The sequence below is a fragment of the Callospermophilus lateralis genome, chromosome 8, assembly GCF_048772815.1.
Source record: "Callospermophilus lateralis isolate mCalLat2 chromosome 8, mCalLat2.hap1, whole genome shotgun sequence".
NCBI lineage: Eukaryota > Metazoa > Chordata > Mammalia > Rodentia > Sciuridae > Callospermophilus > Callospermophilus lateralis.
Genome location: NC_135312.1, coordinates 10,978,904 through 11,005,394, shown reverse-complemented (window position 1 = coordinate 11,005,394; position 26,491 = coordinate 10,978,904). Strand labels below are relative to the sequence as shown.

The window sequence follows — 26,491 nt, the reverse complement described above, 5'->3', positions numbered from 1 at the left end:
GGGAGTTAAGTGACTTTATATTCTTCTCTATTTTTTCATTTTCCCCAAATGTCTTACAGTGGGTACATTTCACTTTTATCATCAGGAAAACATCAGTCACTGAAGGGAACAACAATGTTATCTCCTGTTCCAGTTATGCTTCCATTTTTTTTGTTTGTCTTAAGAATAAGATTTTTACCATCCTCTCCACCAGACTGTATATCTATTTGTGATATTTTGCTAAAAAAAAATAAAAATGATCTTCTAATCCCTATGCAGATCAACTACATACATCCATGAACATAACCATCTCTCCCCTTTTCACCCCTTGGTCTTTGAAACACACAAACACACACAGGAAGCTGATTCTTGGTTTCTCTGTCACTCCGTTTCCTGTTTTTCTCCTTCAGCATCTCATATCTATTCTTACCACCATTCCTCATTTAAGAAAACTCATGCCTTTGTGGTTTTCTGATCTGATCCATTGATAATAGGTTCTTTTAAGGGCAATAAAGCCTGGCTAATTATAAATTCATTTATTGAAAAAAAAAATCTTCGCTGACCCTTATTTAACGGACTCACAGTACTACTCAGCACTGTGGGCTCTCTGTAAAGCAGCCTGCAACACCGTCCAAGCCACTGTCTACTATACCTAGCAGCTGTCAGCCACTTGGTTGTCAGACTTTTCATAAATATGTTTATGCTTGGCATTTTTGTTTCAATTACATAACTTCCTTAAATTATACATGAATTTATAAGTGGCAAAGAAAAAAATTCCTCTTATGAGAATTAAGGGTTTGATTAAAATGACCATAAGTGAGTCACTTCAAAATGCTACTGAATTTGATATTGGCAAGCCAATTGCAAAAGACTGTAGGAGGTCCATAATGGGAAGTTCCTGTCAGAAGCAGCTGAGGACCATTCTCAGGGGAAGTCTGGAAACCAAATTACTCACGTTGGGAACAGAGTTAGATTCCACAAAGCTATAACCAGAGTGCAGATCCAAAGTCAAGGATTACTCCTGGAATGAAGATCCAAAAGTGCATGAAGGACACTGGCAGATCCAACATGGCGGCGGGCACGGAGAGATCAAGTCTCTGACCTCTTCAGCTACACAGGCATAGGGAGTCGTAAACCGTCTAAATGCTGTTTGCTCAGGATCACTAGGCAATGTTGAGCTGACATGGATCTGGGGCGCACAGTCTGGGCCTCTCAGAACACACACGGAGCCCGGATCGGCTGAATTCAAGCTCCCGTTCACCTGCGTTTCGCAGACAAACTGCTGTGACCCAGCACTAAACGATCCCGCTAAAACAACTGGTCGGCCCTTCTGAACCTGCAGAGGTTAATACCAACCAAGCCTTCATAGGCAGTGGCCACAGGATTGAGACGGGGCTTAGGAGAGCCAGTCAGGACCCACCCGTTGCATTGGTCACCCGGCAAAGAGAATGAACTGTCGCCATTTGTATGGGATACCACCATGGCAGAAAACTGACGTCACCAGAATGCGTCGGAGGAGATAACTTCATTGAAACCAGCTGCGACAGGTGTGTAATCCCCTAGCCCTCCCTCTCCACACAGCAAGGAAACCTTAAGGGGCCCTCCCAGCTCTCCCGTGAGTGCAATAGTCAGACGGAGGGAATCAGGAGCGACGCGGGACATGCAGTGCGGAACTCCTGGCTACTGCTCCCACCAGTGCTGACAACTGAGGTCCCTTGCACCAGCTACCAGGGGCGTGGCTACCGGAGGGCAAGCAAAATTCGCTGAGGGTTCTCAGCCCCAAGCTCCACAAAGTTAGGGTCTGAGGGAATGGCAAACAGGGAGACTGTGCCCAGTTGTTCAAGAAAATAGGGCTCCCGGGAGCAACAGACCTGGCGTGTAGCCAGTATTGTGGTGAACATCACCGGTGAGCGGGGCCTGGCTTGAGGAAAATGGGGAAGTGACTGGACACAAGAGAAGGCCCTAGGCACTCAGGATTGGAGACCCGCCCAGTCTGGGAGGAAGAGCTGCTGCACAGTGATTGGTTCCCGTGTATTGAGAGGAGAAGCTTGACCCGGTGGGCACAGCTCCACCTACTGGAAGAGAAGTTAATCAAACTCTAAGACTGCATTTATTAATTTCTTTTTATTTGGGTTTTTTTTTTCATTTTCATTTTTTTTATTTTTTAAATTTTTAAAAAATATTTTTTATTATTTTTTTAATTTTAATTTTTTTAATTTTTTTTCTTTTTTTATTTTCTAGTTTTTTCTTTTGTCTTTTCATTTCTTTTCAATTTCCTTATTCCCCCTTCCTTGAATTCTACCTGCTTACTCTCATTCTCTTTAGTGACTTCGTCTCTTCCCTTCTAATACCTTTCCTCCAAAGCATAAAATAAATTTATAGGAGTAAACAGTAACTCAGCAGTTAAACAGAACAAGAAGTAACATGAGCAGCATGAAAAAGCAAGGAAGAAAAGAAGTACAAACAATGCAGGACAGCCTAAATATTCAGGAGGACCTAGAGGCATCAGAAAAATGGTCAAATAAAGAACTCAAGGAATACCTTAGACAGATGGAATGGAACCTTAAAGAGGATATGAGACAGCAAATTCAGTGAAAGAACTCATTGAAAATGAATTATAGGGCTGGGGATGTGGCTCAAGAGGTAGCGCGCTCGCCTGGCATGCGTGCAGCCCGGGTTCGATCCTCAGCACCACATACCAACAAAGATGTTGTGTCCGCCGAGAACTAGAAAACAAAAATATTAAAAATTCTCTCTCTCTCACTCTCTCTCCTCTCTCTCTCTTTAAAAAAAAAAGAAAATGAATTACATAAACACATAAAAGAAGCAAATAAGCATCTTAAATCAGGAGATAGAGATTATAAAAAAAAATCAAACAATAATTCTAGAAATGCAGGAAACTATAAACCAAATTAAAAACTCAAATGAGAGTATCTCTAACAGAGTGGAGCAAGTAGAAGCCAGAACGTCAGATAATGAAGACAAAATATTTATCATCTTGAAAAGAGTCTAGCCAACTCAGAAAGGCTGGTAAAAAAAATCACGAGAAAAACATCCAAGAGATATGGGATAACATTAAAAAAACAAACTTAAGAGTCATCAGGATAGAGGAAGGTATAGAGGTTCAAACCAAGGGAATGAGCAACCTGCTGAATGAAATAATTATAGAAAATTTCCAGAAATAAAAAAGGAAATGGATATACAAATTGTAGGTGCATACAGGACACCGAGCACACAAAATCACAGTAGACCAAAGCCAAGACACATTGTCATGAAGATATCCAACATACAGAACAAAGAGAGAATTTTAAAAGCTACAAGAGAAAAGAGGCAGATTACATTCAGGGATAAACCAGTAAGGTTAACAATGGATTTTTCATCACAGTTGCTGAAAGCGAGAAGATCCTGGAACAATATATTTCAAACACTGAAAGACAATGGATGCCAACCAAGAATTTTGTATTCAAAAAAATTAAGCTTCAGGTACAACAGCAAAATAAAAATCTTTCATGATAAACAAAAGTTAAAAGAATTTGCAGCCAGAAAACCAGCATTGCAAAGCATCTTGAGCAAAACACTACACGAGGAAGAAATGAAAAGCAATAATCAAAACCAACAGTGGGAAGTGCCTCAGTAAAGACAGAGGGCGGGGGAAAAACTAATCATGGAGAAACAAACTAAGTTAAAAAAAAGATAAATAATCAAACATGGCTGGAAGTACAAATCATATATCAATAGTAACTCTAAACGTTAATGGCTTAAACTCTCCAATAAAGCGACATAGGCTGGTAACATGGATTAAAAAAACAAATCCAACAATATGCTGCCTCCAGGAGACACATCTCATTGGAAAATACATACACAGGCTGAAGGTGAAAGGTTGGGAAAAAATATACCACGCACACAGTCCTCGTAAGCAAGCAGGGGTGGCTATCCTCATATCGAATAAAATCAACTTCAAGATTAAGTTAACCAAAAGGGATAAGGAAGGACATTATATACTGTTAAAAGGAACCATTCACCAACAAGACATAACAATTATCAATATTTATGCACCAAATAATTGTGCTGCAGTGTTCATAAAACAAACTCTCCTCAAGTTCAAGAATAAAACAGACCACAACACAATAATTATGGGTGCCTTCAACACACCTCTCTCACCATTGGACAGATCCTCCAAACAAAAGTTGAATAAAGAAACTATAGAACTCAATATCACAATCAATAACCTAGACTTAACTGACATATATAGAATATATCAACCATCATCAAGTGGATATACTTTTTTCTCAGCAGCACATGGATCCTTCTCAAAAATAGACCATATATTATGCCATAGGGCAACCCTCAGTAAATATAAAGGGGTGGAGATAATACCATACATTTTATCTGATCATAATGGAATGAAACTGGAAATCAATGATATAAGAAGGAAGGAAAAATCCTACATCACATGGAAAATGAACAATATGCTACTGAATGATCAATGGGTTACAAAAGACATAAAGGAGGAAATCAAAAAATTCTTAGAGATAAATGAAAACACAGACACAACATATCGGAATCTGTGGGACACAATGAAAGCAGTTTTAAGAGGGAAATTCATCACCTGGAGGTCATTCCTCAAAAAAAGAAAAAACCAACAAATAAATGAGCTCACACTTCATCTCAAAGCCCTAGAAAAGGAAGAGCAAAACAACAGCAAATATAGCAGAAGGCAAGAAATAATTAAAATCAGAGCGGAAATCAACAAAATTGAAACAAAAGAAACTATTGAAAAAATTGACAAAACTAAAAGTTGGTTCTTTGAAAAAATAAATAAGATTGACAGACCCTTAGCCATGCTAACGAAGAGAAGAAGAGAGAGAACTCAAATTACTAACATACGGGATGAAAAAGGCAACATCACAACAGATACTACAGAAATACAGAAGATAATTAGGAATTATTTTGAAAACCTATATTCCAATAAAATAGAAGATAGTGAAGACATCGATAAATTTCTTAAGTCATATGATTTGCCCAGACTGAGTCAGGAGGATACACACAATTTGAACAGACCAATATCAATGGATGAAATAGAAGAAGCAATCAAAAGACTACCAACCAAGAAAAGCCCAGGACCAGATGGGTATACAGCGGAGTTTTACAAAACCTTTAAAGAAGAATTAATACTAATACTTTTCAAGTTATTTCAGGAAATAGAAAAAGAGGGAGCTCTTCCAAATTCATTCTATGAGGCCAACATCACCCTGATTCCGAAACCAGACAAAGACACCTCAAAGAAAGAAAACTACAGACCAATATCTCTGATGAACCTAGATGCAAAAATCCTCAATAAAATTCTGGCGAATCGGATACAAAAACACATCAAAAAAATTGTGCACCATGATCAAGTAGGATTCATCCCTGGGATGCAAGTTTGGTTCAATATACAGAAATCAATAAATGTTATTCACCACATCAATAGATTTAAAGATAAGAATCATATGATCATCTTGATAGACACAGAAAAAGCATTTGACAAAGTACAGCATCCCTTTATGTTCAAAATATTAGAAAAACTAGGGATAACAGGAACTTACCTCAACATTGTAAAAGCTATCTATGCTAAGCCTCAGGCTTGCATCATTCTGAATGGAGAAAAATTGAAGGCATTCCCTCTAAAATCTGGAACAAGACAGGGATGCCCTCTATCACCACTTCTATTCAATATAGTTCTTGAAACACTGGCCAGAGCAATTAAACAGATGAAAGAAATTAAAGGCATAAAAATAGGAAAAGAAGAACTTAAATTGTCACTATTTTCGGATGACATGATTCTATACCTAGAAGACCCAAAAGGGTCTACAAAAAAACTACTAGAACTAATAAATGAATTCAGCAAAGTGGCAGGATATAAAATCAACACGCATAAATCAAAGGCATTTCTGTATATCAGTGACAAAACTTCTGAAATGGAAATGAGGAAAAACACCCCATTCACAATATCCTCAAAAAAAAATAAAATACTTGGGAATCAACCTAACAAAAGAGGTGAAAGATTTATACAATGAAAACTACAGAACCCTAAAGAGAGAAATAGAAGAGGATCTTAGAAGATGGAAAAATATACCCTGTTCATGGATAGGCAGAACTAACATCATCAAAATGGCGATATTACCAAAAGTTCTCTATAGGTTTAATGCAATGCCAATCAAAATCCCAATGGCATTTCTTGTAGAAATAGATAAAGCAATCATGAAATTCATATGGAAAAATAAAAGAATAGCAAAAGCAACTCTAAGCAGGAAGTGTGAATCAGGCGGCATAGCGATACCAGATTTCAAACTGTACTACAGAGCAATAGTAACAAAAACAGCGTGGTACTGGTACCAAAACAGGCGGGTGGACCAATGGTACAGAATAGAGGACACAGAGACTAATCCACAAAGTATGCAATGGAGGAAGGATAGCATCTTCAACAAATGGTGCTGGGAAAACTGGAAATCCATATGCAACAAAATGAAACTGAATCTCCTTCTCTCGCCATGCACGAAAGTTAACTCAAAATGGATCAAGTAGCTTGATACCAAATCAGAGACTCTGCGTCTGATAGAAGAAAAAGTTGGCTCCGAGCTACATATTGTGGGGTCAGGCTCCAAATTCCTTAATAGGACATCCATAGCCCAAGAGTTAATAACAAGAATCAACAAATGGGACTTACTCAAACTAAAAAGTTTTTTCTCAGCAAGAGAAACAATAAGAGAGGTAAATAGGGAGCCTACATCATGGGAACAAATTTTTACTCCTCACACTTCAGATAGAGCCCTAATATCCAGAGTATACAAAGAACTCAAAAAATTAAACAATAAGAAAACAAATAACCCAATCAACAAATGGGCCAAAGACCTGAACAGACACTTCTCAGAGGAGGACATACAATCAATCAACAAGTACATGAAAAAATGCTCACCATCTCTAGCAGTTAGAGAAATGCAAATCAAAACCACCCTAAGATACCATCTTACTCCAGTAAGATTGGCAGCCATTATGAAGTCGAACAATAACAAGTGCTGGCGAGGATGTGGGGAAAAGGGTACTCTTATACATTGCTGGTGGGACTGCAAAATGGTGAGGCCAATATGGAAAGCAGTATGGAGATTCCTGGGAAAGCTGGGAATGGAACCACCATTTGACCCAGCTATTGCCCTTCTCGGACTATTCCCTGAAGACCTCAAAAGAGCGTACTACAGGGATACTGCCACATCGATGTTCATAGCAGCACAATTCACAATAGCTAGACTGTGGAACCAACCCCGATGCCCCTCAATAGATGAATGGATAAAAAAAATGTGGCATTTATACACAATGGAGTACTACGCAGCACTAAGAAATGACAAAATCATGGAATTTGCAAGGAAATGGATGGCACTAGAGCAGATTATGCTAAGTGAAGCTAGCCAATCCCTAAAAAACAAATGCCAAATGTCTTCTTTGATATAATGAGAGCAACTAAGAACACAGCAGGGAGGAAGAGCAGGAGGAAAAGATTAACATTAAACAGAGACATGAGGGAAGGGAGAGGAAAGGGAAATTTCATGGAAATGGAAGGAGACCCTCATTGTTATACAAAATTACATATAAGAGGTTGTGAGGGGAATGGGAAAAAAAACAAGGAGAGAAATGAATTATAGTAGATGGGGTAGAGAGAGAAGATGGGATGGGAGGGGAGGGGGGATAGTAGAGGATAGGAAAGGTAGCAGAATACAACAGTCACTAATATGGCATTATGTAAAAATGTGGATGTGTAACTGATGTGATTCTGCAATCTGTATATGGGGTAAAAATGGGAGTTCATAACCCACTTGAATCTAATGTATGAAATATGGTATGTCAGGAGCTTTGTAATGTTTTGAACAACCAATAAAAAATAAATAAAAATAAAAATAATTTTTAAAAAATTTTTTAAAAATTTTAAAAAAGACTGTAGGAAATTCTAGAAATCTGGAAGCCTTCTTGACTTAGATGACTTCTCAGTCTACTTAAAAGCAGATACCTCTCAAACAAGCCACAATTTCTTTCATCTTGAACCCCTGCTTATCCAACCAACCACTACCTTATTTCCATTCTTTCCAGCAAAATCCTTTGCAAGCATCTCTGTGCATAGTCTCCAATTTCTCTCTCTTCCCATCTTTTTTTGGAATTCATTCCAGACAGGCTTTCATGTCGACCACTGCCTTTAACTGATCTTGTCAATAATCAATCCATTGGTCCACTTCCAGTCTTCATCATTTTTGACCCCTGAGAATCACCTGAATGAGCGGATCACTCTTCCTCCTTCCAAAATGTTTTCTTCTCTACACAGCATGGACTTTCAAATGTAGATCCTCAGCCCCGACCTCTCCCAGATACCAGATGCACACAGTCCAACTCCGGTTCAACATCTTTACCTGGATGGCAATGGATAACGCAGCACCAACATGCACAAAACCAAACCTCTGTTTCCTGTCTCAACTTGCTTCACCCTAGTATTTCCCTTTTTTGAGATGGTAATTGATTTTTCTAGCTCAGCTCAAAACACCTGGAGTCTTTGTTTTTTCTTCTTTTTTCTCTCACATCCCATATGCAAATCATATGGGATCTACTATCAAAATATATGCAGACTTCATCCACTTCTCTCCATCAGCCATCCCTGCCCAAGTCACAATCACCTCTCATCCAAATTATGATAAGAGTTTCTAAATGGTTTGTGGGCTCCATCCAGAATGAGCCTTTAGTTAAGGTGCCACACACCAGTACATAGTCACTTAACTACATATCACTAGTGTCATGTATCTTGTACTTTAAGGGACAGAAGAACTAAAAAGAAAGCTTACATCACTTTTTGTTGGTAATAATAGTTATACATACATACAAATATATAACAATTATATACAACACATACAAGCAAAGCAAACATATAACTATTTTACTGTCATTAGGAACCAAGATTTCCAGCGTAAGAGAAAAGAAATACAAACAGTATGTTAAATAAAGTGTTCTCTTTGCTTTGAATTGAAGTTGTATATATGAACTCATAACTTAATTGTCACTTCTAAAAAAGAATGTTTTCTATGGATATCCTCTAAATAGACCAGAAAGTTATGTCAACCCAGTAGCAAGGAATACTCTAACATAGTCCATAAATTTTGTTCCCAATAAAAATAATTAGGATTCTTTAAAGAAATGGGCAATTCCAGTTTTAGGGAAGAATATTTACCAGATGAGCCTGGAGCAATTTATTTTGACAAAACATTAAAAAAAAAATAAGAAAACAAAAATAAAAGGAAAGAAACTAAAAAACAAGTAGGGTCATTAAAATGTCCTAGAACAACATGAAGGAACCCTACTGGCCAAAGATGGAAAAGTTTAAAGAATAAAAAAAGAGTGACAGCAATGAATTGATACACTTCAAATATATAAAAGTGTGTTTATAATGATACTCAGAAGAGAAATTTGTTGATCTTCTCTAGAAGTTGATGGAGCCTCAACTCTTGAGTCTGTTGTGATAGTGAACTTTAGGTGTCAACTAATGACTGAATGGATTAAGGGATTCCAGAGGAGGCCAGCCTGTGAGACCCAGTGGACGAGCAGAGAGACCCACTCTCCAGGTGGCAGGCACCATCTACTCAGCCAGAGCTGGGAGAACAGGTGTGGATGAGCTGGTCTCTCACCCTGAGAGCTGGGGCACACTCCTACCTTGGACCTCAGACCTCTGGGCTCCCAGCCTTTCGACTCCAGAACTTTCAGCAGCAGCCCTGTGGTTCTCAGACTTTTGGCCTCCAACTAAGAGTTACTGGCTCCTGTTGTTCTGAGGCCTGCAGGCTTGGACTGAGCCAGGCGCCTAGCATCCCAGGGTCTCCAGCCACAGTCTCCAGCTGTGGAACTTCTCAGTCACCACAGTCACATGAGCCACCCCCTAATAAATCCCTCTTGTCTGTCTATATACATAATCTGTTGCTTCTGTTGCTCTGGAGAACCCTGGCAATAATACTGTAATATTCTGTAATTCTGTAATACCCTGTAATCAATACATACCGATAGTCTGTAAATAATCAATAAAGTATAATACTCTGTAATCAATAAAGGAAAAGAATCCAGCATCTATCCTGTCTTTCTTATGGACTGTCTCTCAGGGGAACCAAACACTGAATGAGAGAAAACTCTTTGTTTAGAAGAATTGGAGTAAATAAGTGCAGAAAGAAGATTCCAGTTAGAAAATATCCCCGTAGTAATCCCTACAAAAATAATGGATCGTGGCACAGTCCTCCACTGCTGCTAAACTAGTTAATGGGAAGCTGTTGTGGAACTTTATAATGGATGGGTCAGGCACAAAGCACCCAACCCGGTCCATCGCCCAAAATGAACCTCATCACGGCCTCCTGGTAAGATCTGAAGGGAGGGCAGCTCTCTCTAGGAAGTATCCAGTTCACACCCAATCTGATCCTACTCAAACCCAGCTCTCACTGTCCAGGTAAAAATCGACCAGAGGAATCTGCTGAGTAGCATCACGAAGATGCAACTGGCCAAATTCAGAAGGCAGGAAATTCTATGAGACGCATTTCCTGGTCTTTTCAATAAATAAGCCTTTTAAATTGAGTGAAAATGGATGCAAAACAAAGGAAAGTAAGACGCATGTCAGCATCAGGCAACATGTGACTTGGTTCAAATAAATCAATTATCAAACTACATTATAAAGAAGATCATGGAAAATTGAACACAGGGTAGATATTGAGTGACATTAAGGAATTATTCTTAATTTTGTTGGTAAGATAATTGTATGATGGTTATATCTTTAGCATTTGTTTGATTTTTCATAGAGATATAAATTGAAGGATTGACAGATAAGGTGCTATAATATCTGAAATTTGCTTGAAGTACTTTAGGGGACAAAAAGCCAGGAGACAGGTGAGATAAAAACAGCAGAACATTGATAATTGTTGGAGTCAAGTGACAGGTGAATGGGTTTGGGTTGTCTTTAGTCTACATCTGTTTGAAGATTTTCATAACAGAAAGCCCCACATACTGGCTTCTTGCCGGTTTCCTGGGCCTTTGCACATGCTACTATCTTTACCTGGGATATACTCCATAGACGTTTTAGGTTCTATGACCACAGGTTATTACAAAAAGACCAAGCCTGGATGCTCTCTAGTCTCTGGCTTCCTGTTTCACTATGAGATCTCTTCCACTCATGATCCCACCCTTATGATACCACCTGCCATGCTGTGATGTAGTCAGAAGGTCTTCACAGAACCCAGCAGCAGCAGGCACCAGGCTCTTAAACCTCCAAACTAGGAGCCAAATAAACCTCTTTTCTTTATACACTACCCTATATCAGATATTTCATTATAGTAACAGAAAATAGACTAAGATATTGTTTGACAGATTTACTTAATAATTAATTATATGATAGAATATGTATTTGTTTTCAATTACTGTTTACTATTAATTAATAGTGCAAACCTTATGAAGTTAAATGCTAACCTATAGATATTATCTTTTAGAGATGCAAATAATTTTTGTAAGATTAAAAAAAGAGATATTTCCAAAGTTTCTGTAGAAAATTAACCAGTTCTAAACCTAGCTAATATACCAATATTAAGTCTAATATACTTTTTTAAATACTTATGAATATTTAGTGCTTCAAAATGTTCTTTGAATTGAATTTATTATTTTACTAATCCCCTCATAAATTAATAAATCTTTAGTGTGTATTGATTCTATATGTTGTGAAAGCAATGATCTTAATTTTTTTGAAATTTATACTTTATAAAATGATTTCAAATTGTGATGAACCGGGCAAGTTTGGCTGACATTCTTAACTTCTTATAGGTAGGCTCCATTAATCAACATTCTGTCATCATAATAACATAACTGTGACAATTAACTTATAAAGATCACAGATTTATTTTGGCTCTGGAATTTCCAATTGTTTGTATGAATTTTTCATTTTGTGCTCATAAATTTTACTGAGTAGATCTTAATAAAATGCCAAAGTCATTAAAATGGGAGGCACGGGGAAGTAAAATTTAAGATTACCTCTGAGAAAGGCTGGAAATTTTGAAGAGGAAGGAGAAGCAAAATTGAAAGAGAATCTTTAAAAATTGTCACATGAAAATAAAGGACTTGGACAAGAGAGCCAACATGGGCCCAGAAGGGATCATTAGAAGATAGGGAACAAGCAAGAAGAGTTTCCTCTAAACCTTTGACTGTTCACGCTCATGTTCAAGCCACCTGATAAGGACACTCAGTCTAGCAGCTTCTGCTAAGACACTAACAGGGACAGTGGCTCAGGTGGAGGGCTTGCCTAGCACTCCTGGGTTTGATCCTCTGCACCTCAAAACACAGAAACAAAAGCTGAGAGGGGGTGGACTGTAATATGATGAGCCACCTGCTAGGCCACTGGGCATCTGGCCTCCCTCCTTCCAGGTCCCCTCCGGCCCGTCTTGGGCTGGTGATGGAGAGCGCTGTCAGGGAAACGCCTGCTCCCATCTCTGCGCTCCTGCCCAGGCAGCCTGCAGTCCACAGCCTTCCCCAGGGCCGCAAGTCCCTCTTCCACAGGGACTTGGACTTGTCCTTCACCAAGACAGGAAGATCCGTGGAACTGAAGTTACAGTGTCCGGGTACCTCGCTAGAGGCCCGTCTGCCTCTGGGTGCTGGCTCTCTATTCCCTCCTGCAGAATCCCACCACCACTGCAGGTCCTCCCACCCCCAGGCTCCTCCCACATCCCCTGAGTCCCACTCTCACGCAGACCTGATCCCTCTGGAAGAAGCTCAGCTTCATAACCAAGGACCAGCCTCAGTGCCCATCTACCACACTGAAGACCAGCAGGGGCTGGCAGCCTGGCTCAGGGCACAGTGTGCTCCCCATGCACAAGGCCTTGGGTTCAAATCCCCAGCAGGAAATAAAATTGAATAAGCCAGACTGGTGGAATATGAGATTTGTAGATGATAGGAAGTTCTTTAAAAAAAAAAAAAAATAGCCAAAGAAAATGAACAGGCAATGAGTTAAATACCTACAACCTGTAAAGAATCTCAAGAAGCTACTCCATGAAAGCCAAATTAACAGTCTTTATCCTAAAACAGAAGTTGATGGATTTGAGGATAATGATATTGAAAAGTTCATTGGGGAGGCATATTTATTATGGATTGGTTTGTATTATGTATAATATACTGGCTTATCTGCCATTCCACTTGATTCAACTAAATAGGCTTATTACATTCTAGGCACTATTCTGGGTCCTCCAAAGATATCACTGACTAAAAATTCCTAAACTCAACACGGTTTTATTGCAGGAGGCGTGTATTGGATTTTTATCATTGTAAATCTAGTTAATAGAAGATTGCAAAATAGAGCAATAGACACATCAGAGGAACAAAAAAAAAAAAAAAAAAAAGACCAGAAGGAAATGACAACAAAAGGCTCACATAAAAATGTGGAGGGTTAAACCAGGCACAGGGTTCGAGTTACCCTCCCCCCACCCCCTCAGCCATTGAGGGGTAGAATTTGTTCCTTTTCCCCTTGAATCTGTGCTGACCTGGTGACTATTGGAACCAATACAGAAAATACCACCTGGAAATAAAATAGAAAAATTAAAACATGTGTATGATGATTAAGTTTAAGGGTTGACTGGGCCACAGTATCCAGCATTTGGTCAAACACATCTGGTTGCTGCTGTGAGGTATTTTAAAGATGAGATAACATTTAAATTAATAGACCTGTTTTAAAGCACAGAATCCTCCATGATGTGAGTGGGCCTCATCTAATCAGTGGAAGATCTTAAGAAAAAGACTGAGGTCCCAAGAGAAAAAGGGAAATACTGCAAGAGACTTCCTTCAAACTCAAGCTGCAACATCAGTTCTTCCTGGATCTCCAGCCTGCTGGCCCACCGCAGAGATTTTTGGATTGTCAGCTTTGACAATCGCAACAAGCCAGTTTCTTAAAATCTCTCTCTTATTTTATCACATACTATTTCTGTCTCTCTGGACACCCTGACTAGCACACTATAGCATTAGCACAGATGCTGGGTGGCAGGCAAAAGAAGAAAGGTCTCCAAGAAACCATGAGTGCCCCCAGGTGGACTTGGAGGAGCCATGCAGAGAAGAGCAGCAGGACCTCGCCACTAGGGTGACACGCAAATTTGTGACATGCTCCATATTTTCTAGACATCATTTGGCCAACATTGTCTGGACATCTCAATGGCACTTCACGGTGTAGTTTAAAAAAAATAAAATAAAACATTTTAAATGGAAACAAAGAGAGGAGAGCCTTCTTGACTTCAAGCAGAATCAAGAGCAAATGTTTCCAAGTTAGGATTTGCTGGGTGTGGAAATAAAACTGCCAATCCCAATCTTTCCTGGTACACGAATTCAAAATCAGAAATGACCTCAAGGTCGTAGTGAAGTCCAGGGTGCTGCCCATGAAACGTGCTCCTGGGTGGCTCTAAGGCAATGAGTGGTGTGTGCACATGTGTGTAGGTAATATAAATATTACCTACTACATATAAGGAATTCCCATAGGGCCAGATAAAGAAGCAACTCAACAGAAATGACCACAGGTTGAACAGGAATGTACAAGAAAAGTATAAAAGTACAAACGCCTACAAGATGCCTAGACTCACACTAATCAAAGAACAATCAGATGCAATTTTTCTCATAATTAAAAAGTTGAAAATACTCAGCAATGAAGAGATTTGGGGAAAGCATGCTGTCTGACAGGTGGATGTGGGATTGTAAAATGTACTCCTGTTTTGGAGGGAATTTAGAAATACCTGAAATTTGAAAAAAAATTACAAATATAAAATCTGCATGAATTTCCCTTTAACCCAAACAAATCTATCACTAGGAATGTGTCTTACAGACACTCCAAACTGTACACAAAGGTAGACTCACGAAGATGCTCATTGGAGCATGTTTCTCCCAAGCAGAACAAAGCCTTTGTGATGGCATTCACCCCTGTTATCAGCATTGGCTGGATCACTGCCTACAGCACAGTAGATGCTCAACAAATACTTGTTGAGTGAATGAATGAATCAATGGATTTAAAAATTGGAAACTAATTTTCTGTTGACTGGAAATGATTATATCACCATACAGATATGATGCGATGTTAAAAAGAATGAGGTTGACCTATATGTATCGACATTAAAAAATCTCTGAGACCAATCTTTGGGCTGGAATTGTGGCTCAGTGGCAGAGTGCTTGCCTTGCACATGTGAGGCACTGGGTTCGATCCTCAGCATCACATAAAAATACATAAACAAAATAAAGATATTGTGACCATGTATACCTAAAAAAAAATTTTAAAAGAAGAATGTAACAAACTAGAAAAAAATACATTCTATCACTGAAGGATTGATTTACTGGATTGTAACACAAATACATAACACAAGGCATCCATTTTGAACAGCCTTGGTCTATATTTATTGCTTGGAAAGGTGCTTGAGATGTTGCATTTCCAAAACAATAACATCCTAAGCACTTATTAGAGGACAAGATTATGCCTCTTATTATCTGACACATTGTGTCCATGTGGTGAGTCCCCTCATTCATGTTTTCATTTTTGTAGTTGAGAACACCATGGCACCAATTGGGTAACTTTTCCAAGATCACAGTGTGACGGAGCCAAGGTTTCAACCCAAGCAGTGTGATTCCAGAGCTTATGTTCTTAATATAACCAAGGACAAGGTGATTCTCCATTCTGGCTAAAGCTCATGAACTCAGCATGCTTGTTAGTTGACATCCCCTTTCCACTTTGAAAGTCTCTAGACGGTAAATCATACAGGCACTCTACCTATGAAACCTGTGTGGACAGTACAGGTCAGTGGCCAAGAGTTCAGTCCCTAGAGTCTAATTTGGGGCAACTTACTCTGTAAAATGGAGATAAAATAGAAACTACTCCACATAGTTGTACAGGATTGAACAATTAAATTTTTTTAAGTGCCTGGCACACAGTAAGCACCTTATTACTATTAATCCATTTATACAAAATTGTGTTTGTGTGTATGTGAGTTTGTACAGAGGAGATGTTTGTAAGGATGCTTACCAAAATAGTAGCAGGTGAGAATTAAAATTAGAATTCTGAATTAAAAGTGTATTCTGATGGCAGCTATCAAGAATACAAATAACAAGAAGTGTTGGTGAGGATGTGGGGAAAAGGAACCCTCATACATTGCCGGTGGGACTGAAAATGGGTGCAGCCAAATCTGGAAAGCAGTATGGAGATTCCTTGAAAAACTTGGAATGGAACCACCATTTGACCCAGCTATCCCCCTCCATTGTTTATACCCAAAGAACTTAAAAACAGTAAACTACGGGGACAATGTTTATAACAGCACAACTCACAATAGCTAAATTGTGGAACCAACCCAGATGCCCTTCAGTAGATGAATGGATAGGGAAACTTTAGTATATATATATATATATACAATAGAATATTACTCAGCATTAAAAGAGAATAAAACCAGGGGCTGGGGTTATGGCTCAGCAGTAGAGCGCTCGCCTAGCATATGCGAGGCCCTGAGTTTGATCCTCAGCACCACAAAAACTAAATAAACAAAATAAAGGTATTGTGTTCAACTACAATTGAAAAATAAATATTAAAAAAGAGAGAGAGAATAAAATCATGGCATTTGCAGGCAAATGGATGGAGTTGGAGAATATAATGCTAAGTGAAGTAAGCCAATCCCAAAAAACCAAAGCCCAAATGTCTTCTTTGATATGAGGATGCTGACTCACAATGATGATGGGGGAGAGTATGGAAGGAATGGTGGAACTTTAGATAGGGCAAAGGGGAGGGAGGGGAAAGAAGGGTACATGGGGGTAAGAAAGCTAGTGGAATGAGTTAGACATCAATATCTTAAGTACATGTATGAAGACAGAATGGTGTGAAAATACTTTGTGAACAATCAGTGACTCTATATGTGTAATATAAAATGAATTGCATTCTGCCATCATATATAACAAATTAGAATAAATAAATAATTTTTTAAATGTGCATTCTGATACTTTCAAACTAGATTATGATTTAAATAACCACTAATTTATTAATATTTAGCTGAATATATATACATACACATATATGGCTATTCTGAACAAATGTGTGTGTGTATGTGTATATATATATCTCACATATTCTGACAAACATTACAAGCCATGCAATTTTCATGTGAATCTATCTTGCTACACAGATGTGCTCATCTAAGCAATAGTGTGGATTTGCTGAAGATATTTGAACAACCAAAATTTTTTTAACTCTTAAATTAATATGCAATTTGGGTCTGGGGATGTGGCTCAAGCGGTAACATGCTCGCCTGGCACGCATGGAGCGCTGGATTCCATTCTCAGCACCACATAAAAAAAATAAAGATGTTGTGTCCACTGAAAACTAAAAAATAAATATTAAAAAAATTCTCTCTCTCTCTCTCTCTCTCTCAAAAAAAATGCAATTAGGGGCTAGGGATGTGGCTCAAGTGGTTGCGCGCTCGCCTGGCATGCATGCTGCCCAGGTTCAATCCTCAGCACCACCTACAAAAACCAAAGATTTTGTGTCCGCCAATAACTAAAAAATAAATATTAAAATTCTCTCTCTCGCTCTCTCCCTCTCCCTCTTTAAAAAAAATGCAATTAAAAATTAGATTACTTTTGGTCAGTACAATTTCAGGTTGGATTTACTTGATTTAATTAATGCTGTTAAAGTGCAACCTGAAGGAAAATCTCAACTTCTAGTTTCTCTTTCAACAAAGCACTTAATTACTGTAAATAAAGCACCTAACGGGATCTTTGTCTGTACACATGAACAATTTGCGCTTCAAACTTCTGATACCTGGAGCAGATCCGCTGGGCGCACTCTCACCCTCCTGTACTGAGTTGGGGTCCCAGGAAGGAGGAATGCTGCCCTCTCCAACACCCAGAGCAACGCCCCCTGCGTGCCATTCCGTCTCCTTCCACCTTCTGTACAACTTTTAAAAATTGGTTCTACGGGGGGGAAAAAAAGCTTTAGAAACAGAAATTTGAAAAGTGCTTCCCTTTAAGAGGGGTCAGCAGCTAGGCACAGTGAACCCGCTGAGTGGCATCTCCAAGGGTCTGTACAGATTCCCGAGCTGATGACGCACCTCACTTTATAAGTAACGTCTCTCTCTTCAAAGTTGACAGTTTTTGCTGTGTTTAATGGCCACGTGCATCTCGGGGCGCGAAAGAGCTGAGTGTTGTTTCATATAAAGGAATAAAAGTGCTTTCAGCGGTCTGATCCTTCTGACGCCCCTCAGGCTCGATCAACCACTTAACCAGGTGTTGCCTGTACCCAGCCGGGGCCCTTACCCGGCAAAGGGGCCTGACGGAAACTGGGAGCCAAGAGGAAAGTGTCAGCAACTCCCTGCGCCTGCGAGTTAGCTTGCGGTCCCTGCAGCGGCGCTGGGACCCAGGGAGGGCGGCAGCCCGGCAAGGGCCGGGGCTCGGGGCCCCTAGTCCGGGATGCGGACATCTCCGCCAGTTCCCCGCTGAGCGGGTCAGGCCAAGGAGCCGCGCGCCCTCGCCGGGCACACTGAGCCCAAGGCCAGCGCTCCCGCAGGGGCCCCTGGAGCCGTCCGCCCGGAATCCTCCTGGGCACTGCCCCACGGCTCTCAGCTGATCCGCTACAGAGGATGCTTTGTTTCCAGCAATCTGGACAGCTCCCCCGCGCGCGGTGACCAGCTGTGCCCCGCGGGGAGCCCCACCACGTCGCGCCGCGCTGTGTCCAGCGGTGCCCCGCCGTGTCCCGCCGCGCCCTGCAGCGCGCGGTGCCCCGCGGTGCTCCTCAGATGCCAACTCACCTCAGCTCTGGCCGGATGAGTTGAGTGTAAGTGAAGCATCGTCCCAGGACGATCTCGGAAAAGTGGCTGGTGCTGCCACGCCCGTGCCACTGCAAGAGCTCAGGTGGCGAGCGCACCTTCAGGACCACGACCGCGACCACCACCGCGAGGCTCACCAGCAGCAGCCCGACGCCAATCAGGGCTTTCTTAGAGATCTGGCAGCAGGGTTCCTCCCCTGACCTCACGGGGCTGAATTCGTAGCTGGACATTGGGCTGAATGCAGGCGGCTGAGCTAAGCTGAAGGAGAGGCCAGCTGGGCAGGAAGAGAGGAGAATGTGGCCGGTCTGAGACTGCACCTCCCCCTGTGCTTTCACTTGTCTCTTCTCGGCTTCCTTTCCCACCCCAATCCCCTGCTTCAAAGTTCCGCGGGTGGGTGGCTGGACCAATAAGATGTCAACCGCTTTAGCCTCTGGCTTCCAGACTCCTGAGCTGCTGAACCCAGACTTTCAATCTCCGGGGAGGAACATTGCTGACACTGTTACCCTCAGCAGATGCCTGAATAACAGAGTGTGGCCTTACACTCCTTGACCAGCACCTTCTATCAACCTTTCCCTTCACACTTGAGCTGTGTGTACTTCCTGAAGTGTGAAGGCACCACATAAAATAAATAAAGGTATTGTCTCTACACATGAAGGGTTTTTATGGACTGTTCTGAGTTCACACAATGCCTTCTCCCTGGGAGTGACTACCCTACCTCTACTTAACTCCAACAAATACCTGCTCCGTCACCTTTAAAGGCCCAACAGAGTCTGTGCCTTTTCTCAAGCAATCTCAGTGACTAAGTTTTAGTTTCCCAACCAGCCTTAGTTGAGTAACTGGGGCAAGTTACTTACCCTCTAAGTAACTTTTTGGATGTAAAACAGTGATAATAGGAGTATTTACTTCACAGAGTTGTTATGAGTAATAAGCAAGTTAGTATTTCCTGTGTGTTTAGCACCATGCCTGGCACGTGGGAAGTAGTCAGTAATTGCAGGCTACGATCCCCCTGCTCCAAGAGGCTGCCAAGGAGACGCAATTTCATAGTCCATGGCTTGTGCTTGGGTTGGTATCAGACTCCATTCCAAGTCCAAAAGTAATCGACTGACCTTACCTGCTGCTTCTTCCTCAGTTGTATATCTGTGCCCTTAAGCACAGGCTCATGTGAAGGACTGTGCCCCAGAATTTCCATGGGGCAAATGCTTTCTAGGCAGAGAGAATGGCCGATGCAAAGGCTCTGAGGTAGAAAGACCCTTGAACTGTTCCAGGAGCAGCAAGGACGGTCATTGTAGCTAGACTAGAGGGTGAGGGAAAGAAAATAGGAGAGAAGTTCAGAGGGTAGCGGGGAGCCGGGTCATCTGTGGTTCTGTAGGACGGGGTAAAGGATTCTATGAACTGGGCATTTTACTTTTAATCCATTAGTGGTCACTGAGTGACTTTATCTGGTAGGATCTTTTAAAGGTGCAATCTAGCTTTGGTACTGAGAATACATTGAAAAGGAGGGAAGGGATGAGAAATATGGAGACCAGTTATGATAACTTTGACCATGAGAGAAGTAACAGAGGGGCAAAGGAAAAAAAAAAATTAGAGTGTGACTAGTGTGACTAGAGGTTGAAGGCAAGAGGATTTGCTGATGGACTGACTATGGCATCTGCCAGAAAGAGAGGAGTCAAGGATGTCTCTGGGATTTTCAGTCCAAGTAACTGACCAGAGGAGGGACAGTGTTGCTTTGTCTAGTGATAGGAAAACTAGAGTGAAGTAGATTCGGCTTTGGGAAGAAGGCACGGATGGAGAATTTCATTTAGATGCATTAAGTTGGAAATGCCCCCAAGAGGAGACATCAAGTAGCCAATTGGGTCTGATCACCTGGAGTTCCTGGGAGGGATCTGTGCTGCAGTCATCAATACAGGAGGCTTACAGGCCGTCCTTAAACCTGGGGGGACAAACAAGCTCATGCAGAGCACGTGTAGACACAGCAGAGTTTCAGGGTCTCAGCCACGGGGCGGTCCCGTAGTAAATGTAAGGGAGACGAAGGAGTCCCAGCCAAGAGAGCTGGGGAGGTGACCCCTGAGACCATGCAAAGGTGACTTGGAAGTTCTCGGTGGTATGGGCAAAAGAAAGCTCACAGGTAGCAAGAGGAATCCCAGCCCCAGGCGAGGTGGGAGTGCCAACCCCACAGCGGAAAGTGGAGAACATGGTGTGGGGGTCAGTAGATCGGTGAATTTGGTGAAGGTGCCATGAAGACCTTCTCTTCTGGTTGCTTCTCAGTGAATTGGGAAGGGCCCCAGGAGGAGGGGCTGGTGGAGCTAGAAGGAGACAGAGAAGAGGTGGACTGGAGAAATGGGGTGCCCTGAGTGGTCAGGAACTTAAGGAAAGGCCGGTAAGCAAGCTTGGGTTCTTTTGCCTAACCATTGTCCACTCTTCAGGGTCAAAGTAGCCAGAGGGTTGGATTTGACGGTGTGGGATTTGCTGGGTAGGGAGACTTTTAGGCCTGTCACACTGGGTGGCTTAGCAAAAATTCATTGCCTCACAGGTCTGCAGGCTGCGTGTCCAAGATCAGGTATCAGCAGGTTGGTTCTTTCTGAGGCCTCTCTCCTTGGCTTGCAGGTGGCCCACTTCTCCGGTGCCTTCAGGTGGTCTAACCTCTACAACAGTCTGTGTCCAAATTTCCTCTTCTTAGAAGGACTCCAATCCTTGGATTTGGGCCCACCTTGATGATCGCATTTTAACTTAGTTTTCTCTTTAAAGATAACTGCTCTGTCTCCAAAAAATAGTCATTTTCTGAGGCCATGGCAGTTAAGACTTCAATATCAGAATTTTGGGAGACCCCATTCAGCCCGTAACACTGGCTAAGCACAGTGAAGTCAAGGAAAGACAAGAGTTGGAAAGTTTGAGCAAGGATAGGATTTTAATAATGGCCTGTGGCATCCCAGTGAGGCCAACAGGACGGTGGGAACCGTGAGTGACAGGAGGAGAGAGCTCGTGGCCAGGAGGTCCTGGCAGGGCCAAACGGTTCACAGAGAAGAAGGTCATTTGAACTCAAGTGGTTTCATAGGTGCCGCAGGCTCACTCCGTCCCAAACTGCATGATGATCCTCCTCCAGACCAACTCCTTTTCTGACCTGTGGCATTTCAGTAAGACCCAACATCTCCCCCATTGCTCAAGCTAGAAACTTCCTTTTCCACACATGCCCAGGAGGTTGGTTCCTTCTGCCTCCAAAGTATCCATGAGATGTCCATTTTCCCCATCTCCACTAACTTAATCCATCCTCTTTCTCACCTAGGAGGGCCTTCCTGGCCACTCACCCAGTCCACTCTCCACATTACTCCTTTGTTCTCTGCCCCACAGCCAGGGTGGTGGTTTTCTTGCTAGCCGCCCCCTTTTTAAGATGTAACTTTTCCAGCCTGACTCTGATTCCCTCACTTCTCTCCCTGCTCTGGACACAGCCTGTGGACCCCTGTGGGCTTCTCTCGCCTCCACAGGCACCTCTGGCCCTGCTTTCCATGAGGTCCAGTCCTGCTGGTCTTCTCTCTGTCCTCAGCCAGAGGGTCTTCTAAATATAGAATCTGTCTTTGGCCAACACCGAGGCCATGTCCTCACCCTGCTATTGCTACTGATCCTTTAGGCTCAACTGCAGCGTGACTTGCTCTGGAGGCCTTTCCAAACTGGGTGAGCTCTCCAAGTTGTGCATGCTCCTAGATGACTAACACAGATGCCTGTAGATCTCCAGGAACGACGTGCATCTCAAAGGCTCTGGTCTGGAGACCAGAAATGGGAGGGCCTCCTCCCCTCAAGAAGGTGAAGACAGGGACATGGCCTGCCCTGGATTACCAGCAATACCAAGCTCATTGTGTTCCCAGCACCAAGACAATGCCCCCACGTAGCTAGCACTTGGGCAATGCAACTCCCTTCCCACTCAACTCAGAGAGACTCCCTCTATGGATTTCTTCCAGAAGTCCCCTCTACACAAGACCAGGAGTTTGCTCAGGGCTGGCTTGGCAACAACTGAAGACTGTTCTCTTAGTATCCTGGATCTCAAGTTGAAGTCCATAAATACTGGTTGAATAACTTAGCAAATGACTGACCACAGTTTTGCGGCTGGCATCCACTCCTCCACCCTTTTTGAAAAGTGGAGAACTGTACTCAGAGCTGCTCTGAACTACAAATATTGATGGAATGAGAAACATTAGTTCATCCCAGCTTCGTCTCCTTGGCCCCTGCTGCAGCTGTGCTGCCTTCTTCCTTTTACCCCTTGTCTCTGTGCTTTCTTTCATGGTGCCTGTAGTGAAAGGTTCAGAACCAGCTACCACGCAAGCCTTGCCAGAGGCCTGTCACCCACAACAGCCCTTTAAAAAGGGTATTTGTTTTGACAATAAATATGATAAATAAACACAGAGTAGAAGTCAAATAGACCAAAGTGGTAGATGTAGAAAATGTTTCTCACTCCTTGCCTGAAGCACTGTTTCGTAAGGTCATGGCGTAGGGCATCTCTTGGGCATTGAACTTTGTTCACATTATGACATATGTTACAAGCATTCCAAATCAGCAAATATTGCTGTACCAATTTTTTTTAAAAAAATGATTTCTAGTATTCCAAAGTGCAGTAGAGTTGACACTGGTGAGTTTACTTAGCCAGGTCCACATTGGTGGACACTTAGGTGTACTACATTAAATGCTACAATAACATATGAATACACGTCCAGTTAAACTCCACATCATGCACAAGAATTGGATCCCAATAAGTTATACTCCATGTATGTGTAATATGGTCAAAATACACTCAACTGTCATGCATGCCTAAAAAGAATAAATAAAAAAGTGAAAAAAATTCTACAATAAATATTCTTGTGTCAGCATATTTTTTCACATATCCAATACATATAATCCCCTAAAAGTAAACTTCCTAGGTCAAAGGGATGGACACTTGCAGTTTTGAAAGACCTGCCAGCCAAAGAGGTGTACACCCATTGACACGTGGATTAGGAGTGCCTGGGAACGTGGGCTTCCCAACATTCACACAAGTAGGATTTGGGATTTGCTTTGTCTTCACTTCTGGCTATTAATCAGCAGTGACTTGAGGGAACTTCAGCTTTTAGTTCCTCTTTCTCTTAAATGTAAGGGACTCTTGAGAAAATGAATTCTAAAAGGACCCTGGGACCCTTTCCTTCTGCTAGGGTTCTTGGTTTGAAAAATATGTCTTTTTCTTCCTGCACATAAGCTGCTCAGTTACAAGTGTCCAACATTCTGATACAAGCTTGTACAACTCTGAAATTGCACAAAAATTACACCCCTATTCTTACCACACCCGACAGCTGTGGTATGATTGGGGACAAGTTAGCCACATTTTTAAATTTCCATTGACTCATCTGTAAAAGGGGTACAACACAATGCCTACTCATCCAGTCGTGTGGGAACCTCTGCAGTACTCTATACACCTAGAACAGGCTGACGCTCAAGCATGGTGCCACTGTTATTATGGACTCATTTGTACAGAGTTATAATGTGCTGAGGCTCAAAAAGTGGCAGAGTCTACTTTTTATCCACTCAAAAACTAGGAAGGAGCCCACACCTGCTAGGTACTGTGTTAAGTACCCAGGACACAATAATCAATTGGCCTTGAGGAATCGCTGTGTCTCTAGGTGGGCAAGAGCACTGGTTTTGTGTCCATAGAGCTGATTGGACTCTGCCTTTTAGGCAAATAATAAAAGCACAAGTTCCTCTTCCATAGAATAAGCTTAAGAATATTTGTGGTCATCACCAAGTTCCTTAGCTGGGGGGCCCCAAAGAACACTCAGCCAATCAGCACCAATCTTGGAGAGGCCCCGTGGCATACAGGGGAGATGCAGGGAATCAGCAGTTTTGGGGAAGATTTTGAAAAGACGGTGTTCTTCTTCCAGCTGTGGAAGGGCAGTCAAGGTAGACAAAACAGGGGGATGGCATCTAATGAGGACCATAGGGAGAATAGCAGGGTGGATTTGGGGATGACTGGAGACCAGAAGATTGACTGTCTCCAGGTCATACAAGACTTGGTGGAAATGCTGTTCCTGAGATAAGGGTTTCAGGCTCTCTTGTCTCTTTGGCCAGCTTCATTTGTCATTTAAAAAATCATTCCAGTAATGCGGTGAAATTTTAAAATTTGAAAACAGAGAAAAGAAGAAACATCCCTCCATTCCAAAACCTTAGCCCACCTACCATTAATATTTTGGTATCTAGCCCCCACCCAATCTTTGATGGCTTTAATTGTATGTGTAGGGACTGCTCCTTCCACTTTGCTGTTCCTGCCAGGCCACATCCTCCCTCCCAGAATGCAAGAGCCCAGGATCAAATACCAACTTCTCACCTCTGTGAGCCTGAGCATTTTGTATAACCTGCCCGTGTCTTTGGCTTGCTCTAGGACATGCTTGTATAAAGCAGCAACAGCCTCTAGGTGAAGTGTCCAGAAATGGGGGGCCTCCCCGCCTCAGGAAGGTGAAGACAGAGCCTTCGCCTCCCCTGGGTTACCAGCAACAACAAGCTCATTGTGTTCCCAGCACCAGGACAATGGCCACCACGTGGCTGGCACTTGGGCAATGCAACTCCCTCTCCCATCCAACTCAGCAACATCTGGGTAGGCATCTACCCATAACTCTCTCCAAGGTCTTCATCAGATTCTTCAAGCAAAATCTGTCTATCAACAAGCATCTCTTGCTCATCTGCTGAGAATAATGTGCAAAGGGGACAGATGTTACAATTAATTGCACAATTCTTCTTTTCCCCCTTCAACTATAATTGCTAACATCTTTGAGGATCCAATACTTTGCAAACCATACCCCACTGCCGGCCCATTAACCTTTCATGAGTCCCATATTATAGATGAGGAATCAGAAGTCCATAGAATTGACAGGCTCAATGGGTTTGAAGAAGATTTGTAGTCCCGTCTGGGGATTTCTGAAGCACATTCTTAGTGTGGGCCCCAGCCAGCCCTGGGGAGACTTCACGTGTCCTTAGGAGGCTCATGTTGACCTTGTTTTCTGGGGAGGTATGATTTCTCGATGTGCTCTGCATATCCTCAAATGAGAAGAATGAGCAGATGTTGAGTATGAAAACAGTGGAAAAGCTCACTCTCTGATGTCATCGGATCATAGCCTGTGACCTGTTTTTTTTTTTTTCCTAGCAGATTCATGAAAAGAAGAACGATGTGGTTTCTCCTCCCACATCCTGACACAAAACAGGCCCAGTCTTGCAGCCACTATTTTTTCTAGATTTTCAATGAAACAAGAGCAGGACTTGGCAGAATGCCTCCAAATATTTTTATTCCACTCGGGCCGCCAGATCTTTCTCATGGGCCCGTTGGCTTATCTGGGTGGAGATCTGAATGCAGGAGAGGTCAACTTCTCATCTCTTCCTCGGGCTCACCACAGTCTACCAGCCTGGGTGACTTCTCAGCTTCCCCATCTCTCTACCTCCTTTACCTCGTTCCTTACTCTTCCTGAACCTTCAGAGACAGCTGGGACACCCTGCCTCTGAGACACCTCTTACAATCCTTTAACCCTGGATTGCAATTTTCCTATCATGAGTTCCCATATGCATTCTGTATTTCCTGATTTTTAGGGACACTTTCTCCACCTCCACCTCTGTCCTCAACTAGACTGAAGGGTACCCAAACAGTCTTTGCCTCATGCATGCCC

The 26,491-nt window shown here is 42.1% G+C and overlaps 1 protein-coding gene across 1 annotated transcript in view; it reads right to left on the bottom strand.

The window, feature by feature from the left end:
* The window catches only part of Cd38 (CD38 molecule), a 55,417-nt gene extending 36,360 nt beyond the window's left edge, over positions 1-19,057 (bottom strand). Inside the window, exon 1 of the mRNA XM_076864978.2 lies at positions 18,810-19,057. Coding sequence (XP_076721093.2) covers positions 18,810-19,057 — 248 coding nt within the window. The remainder of the gene's footprint in view (positions 1-18,809) is intronic.
* Between the last annotated feature and the right edge of the window lie 7,434 nt (positions 19,058-26,491).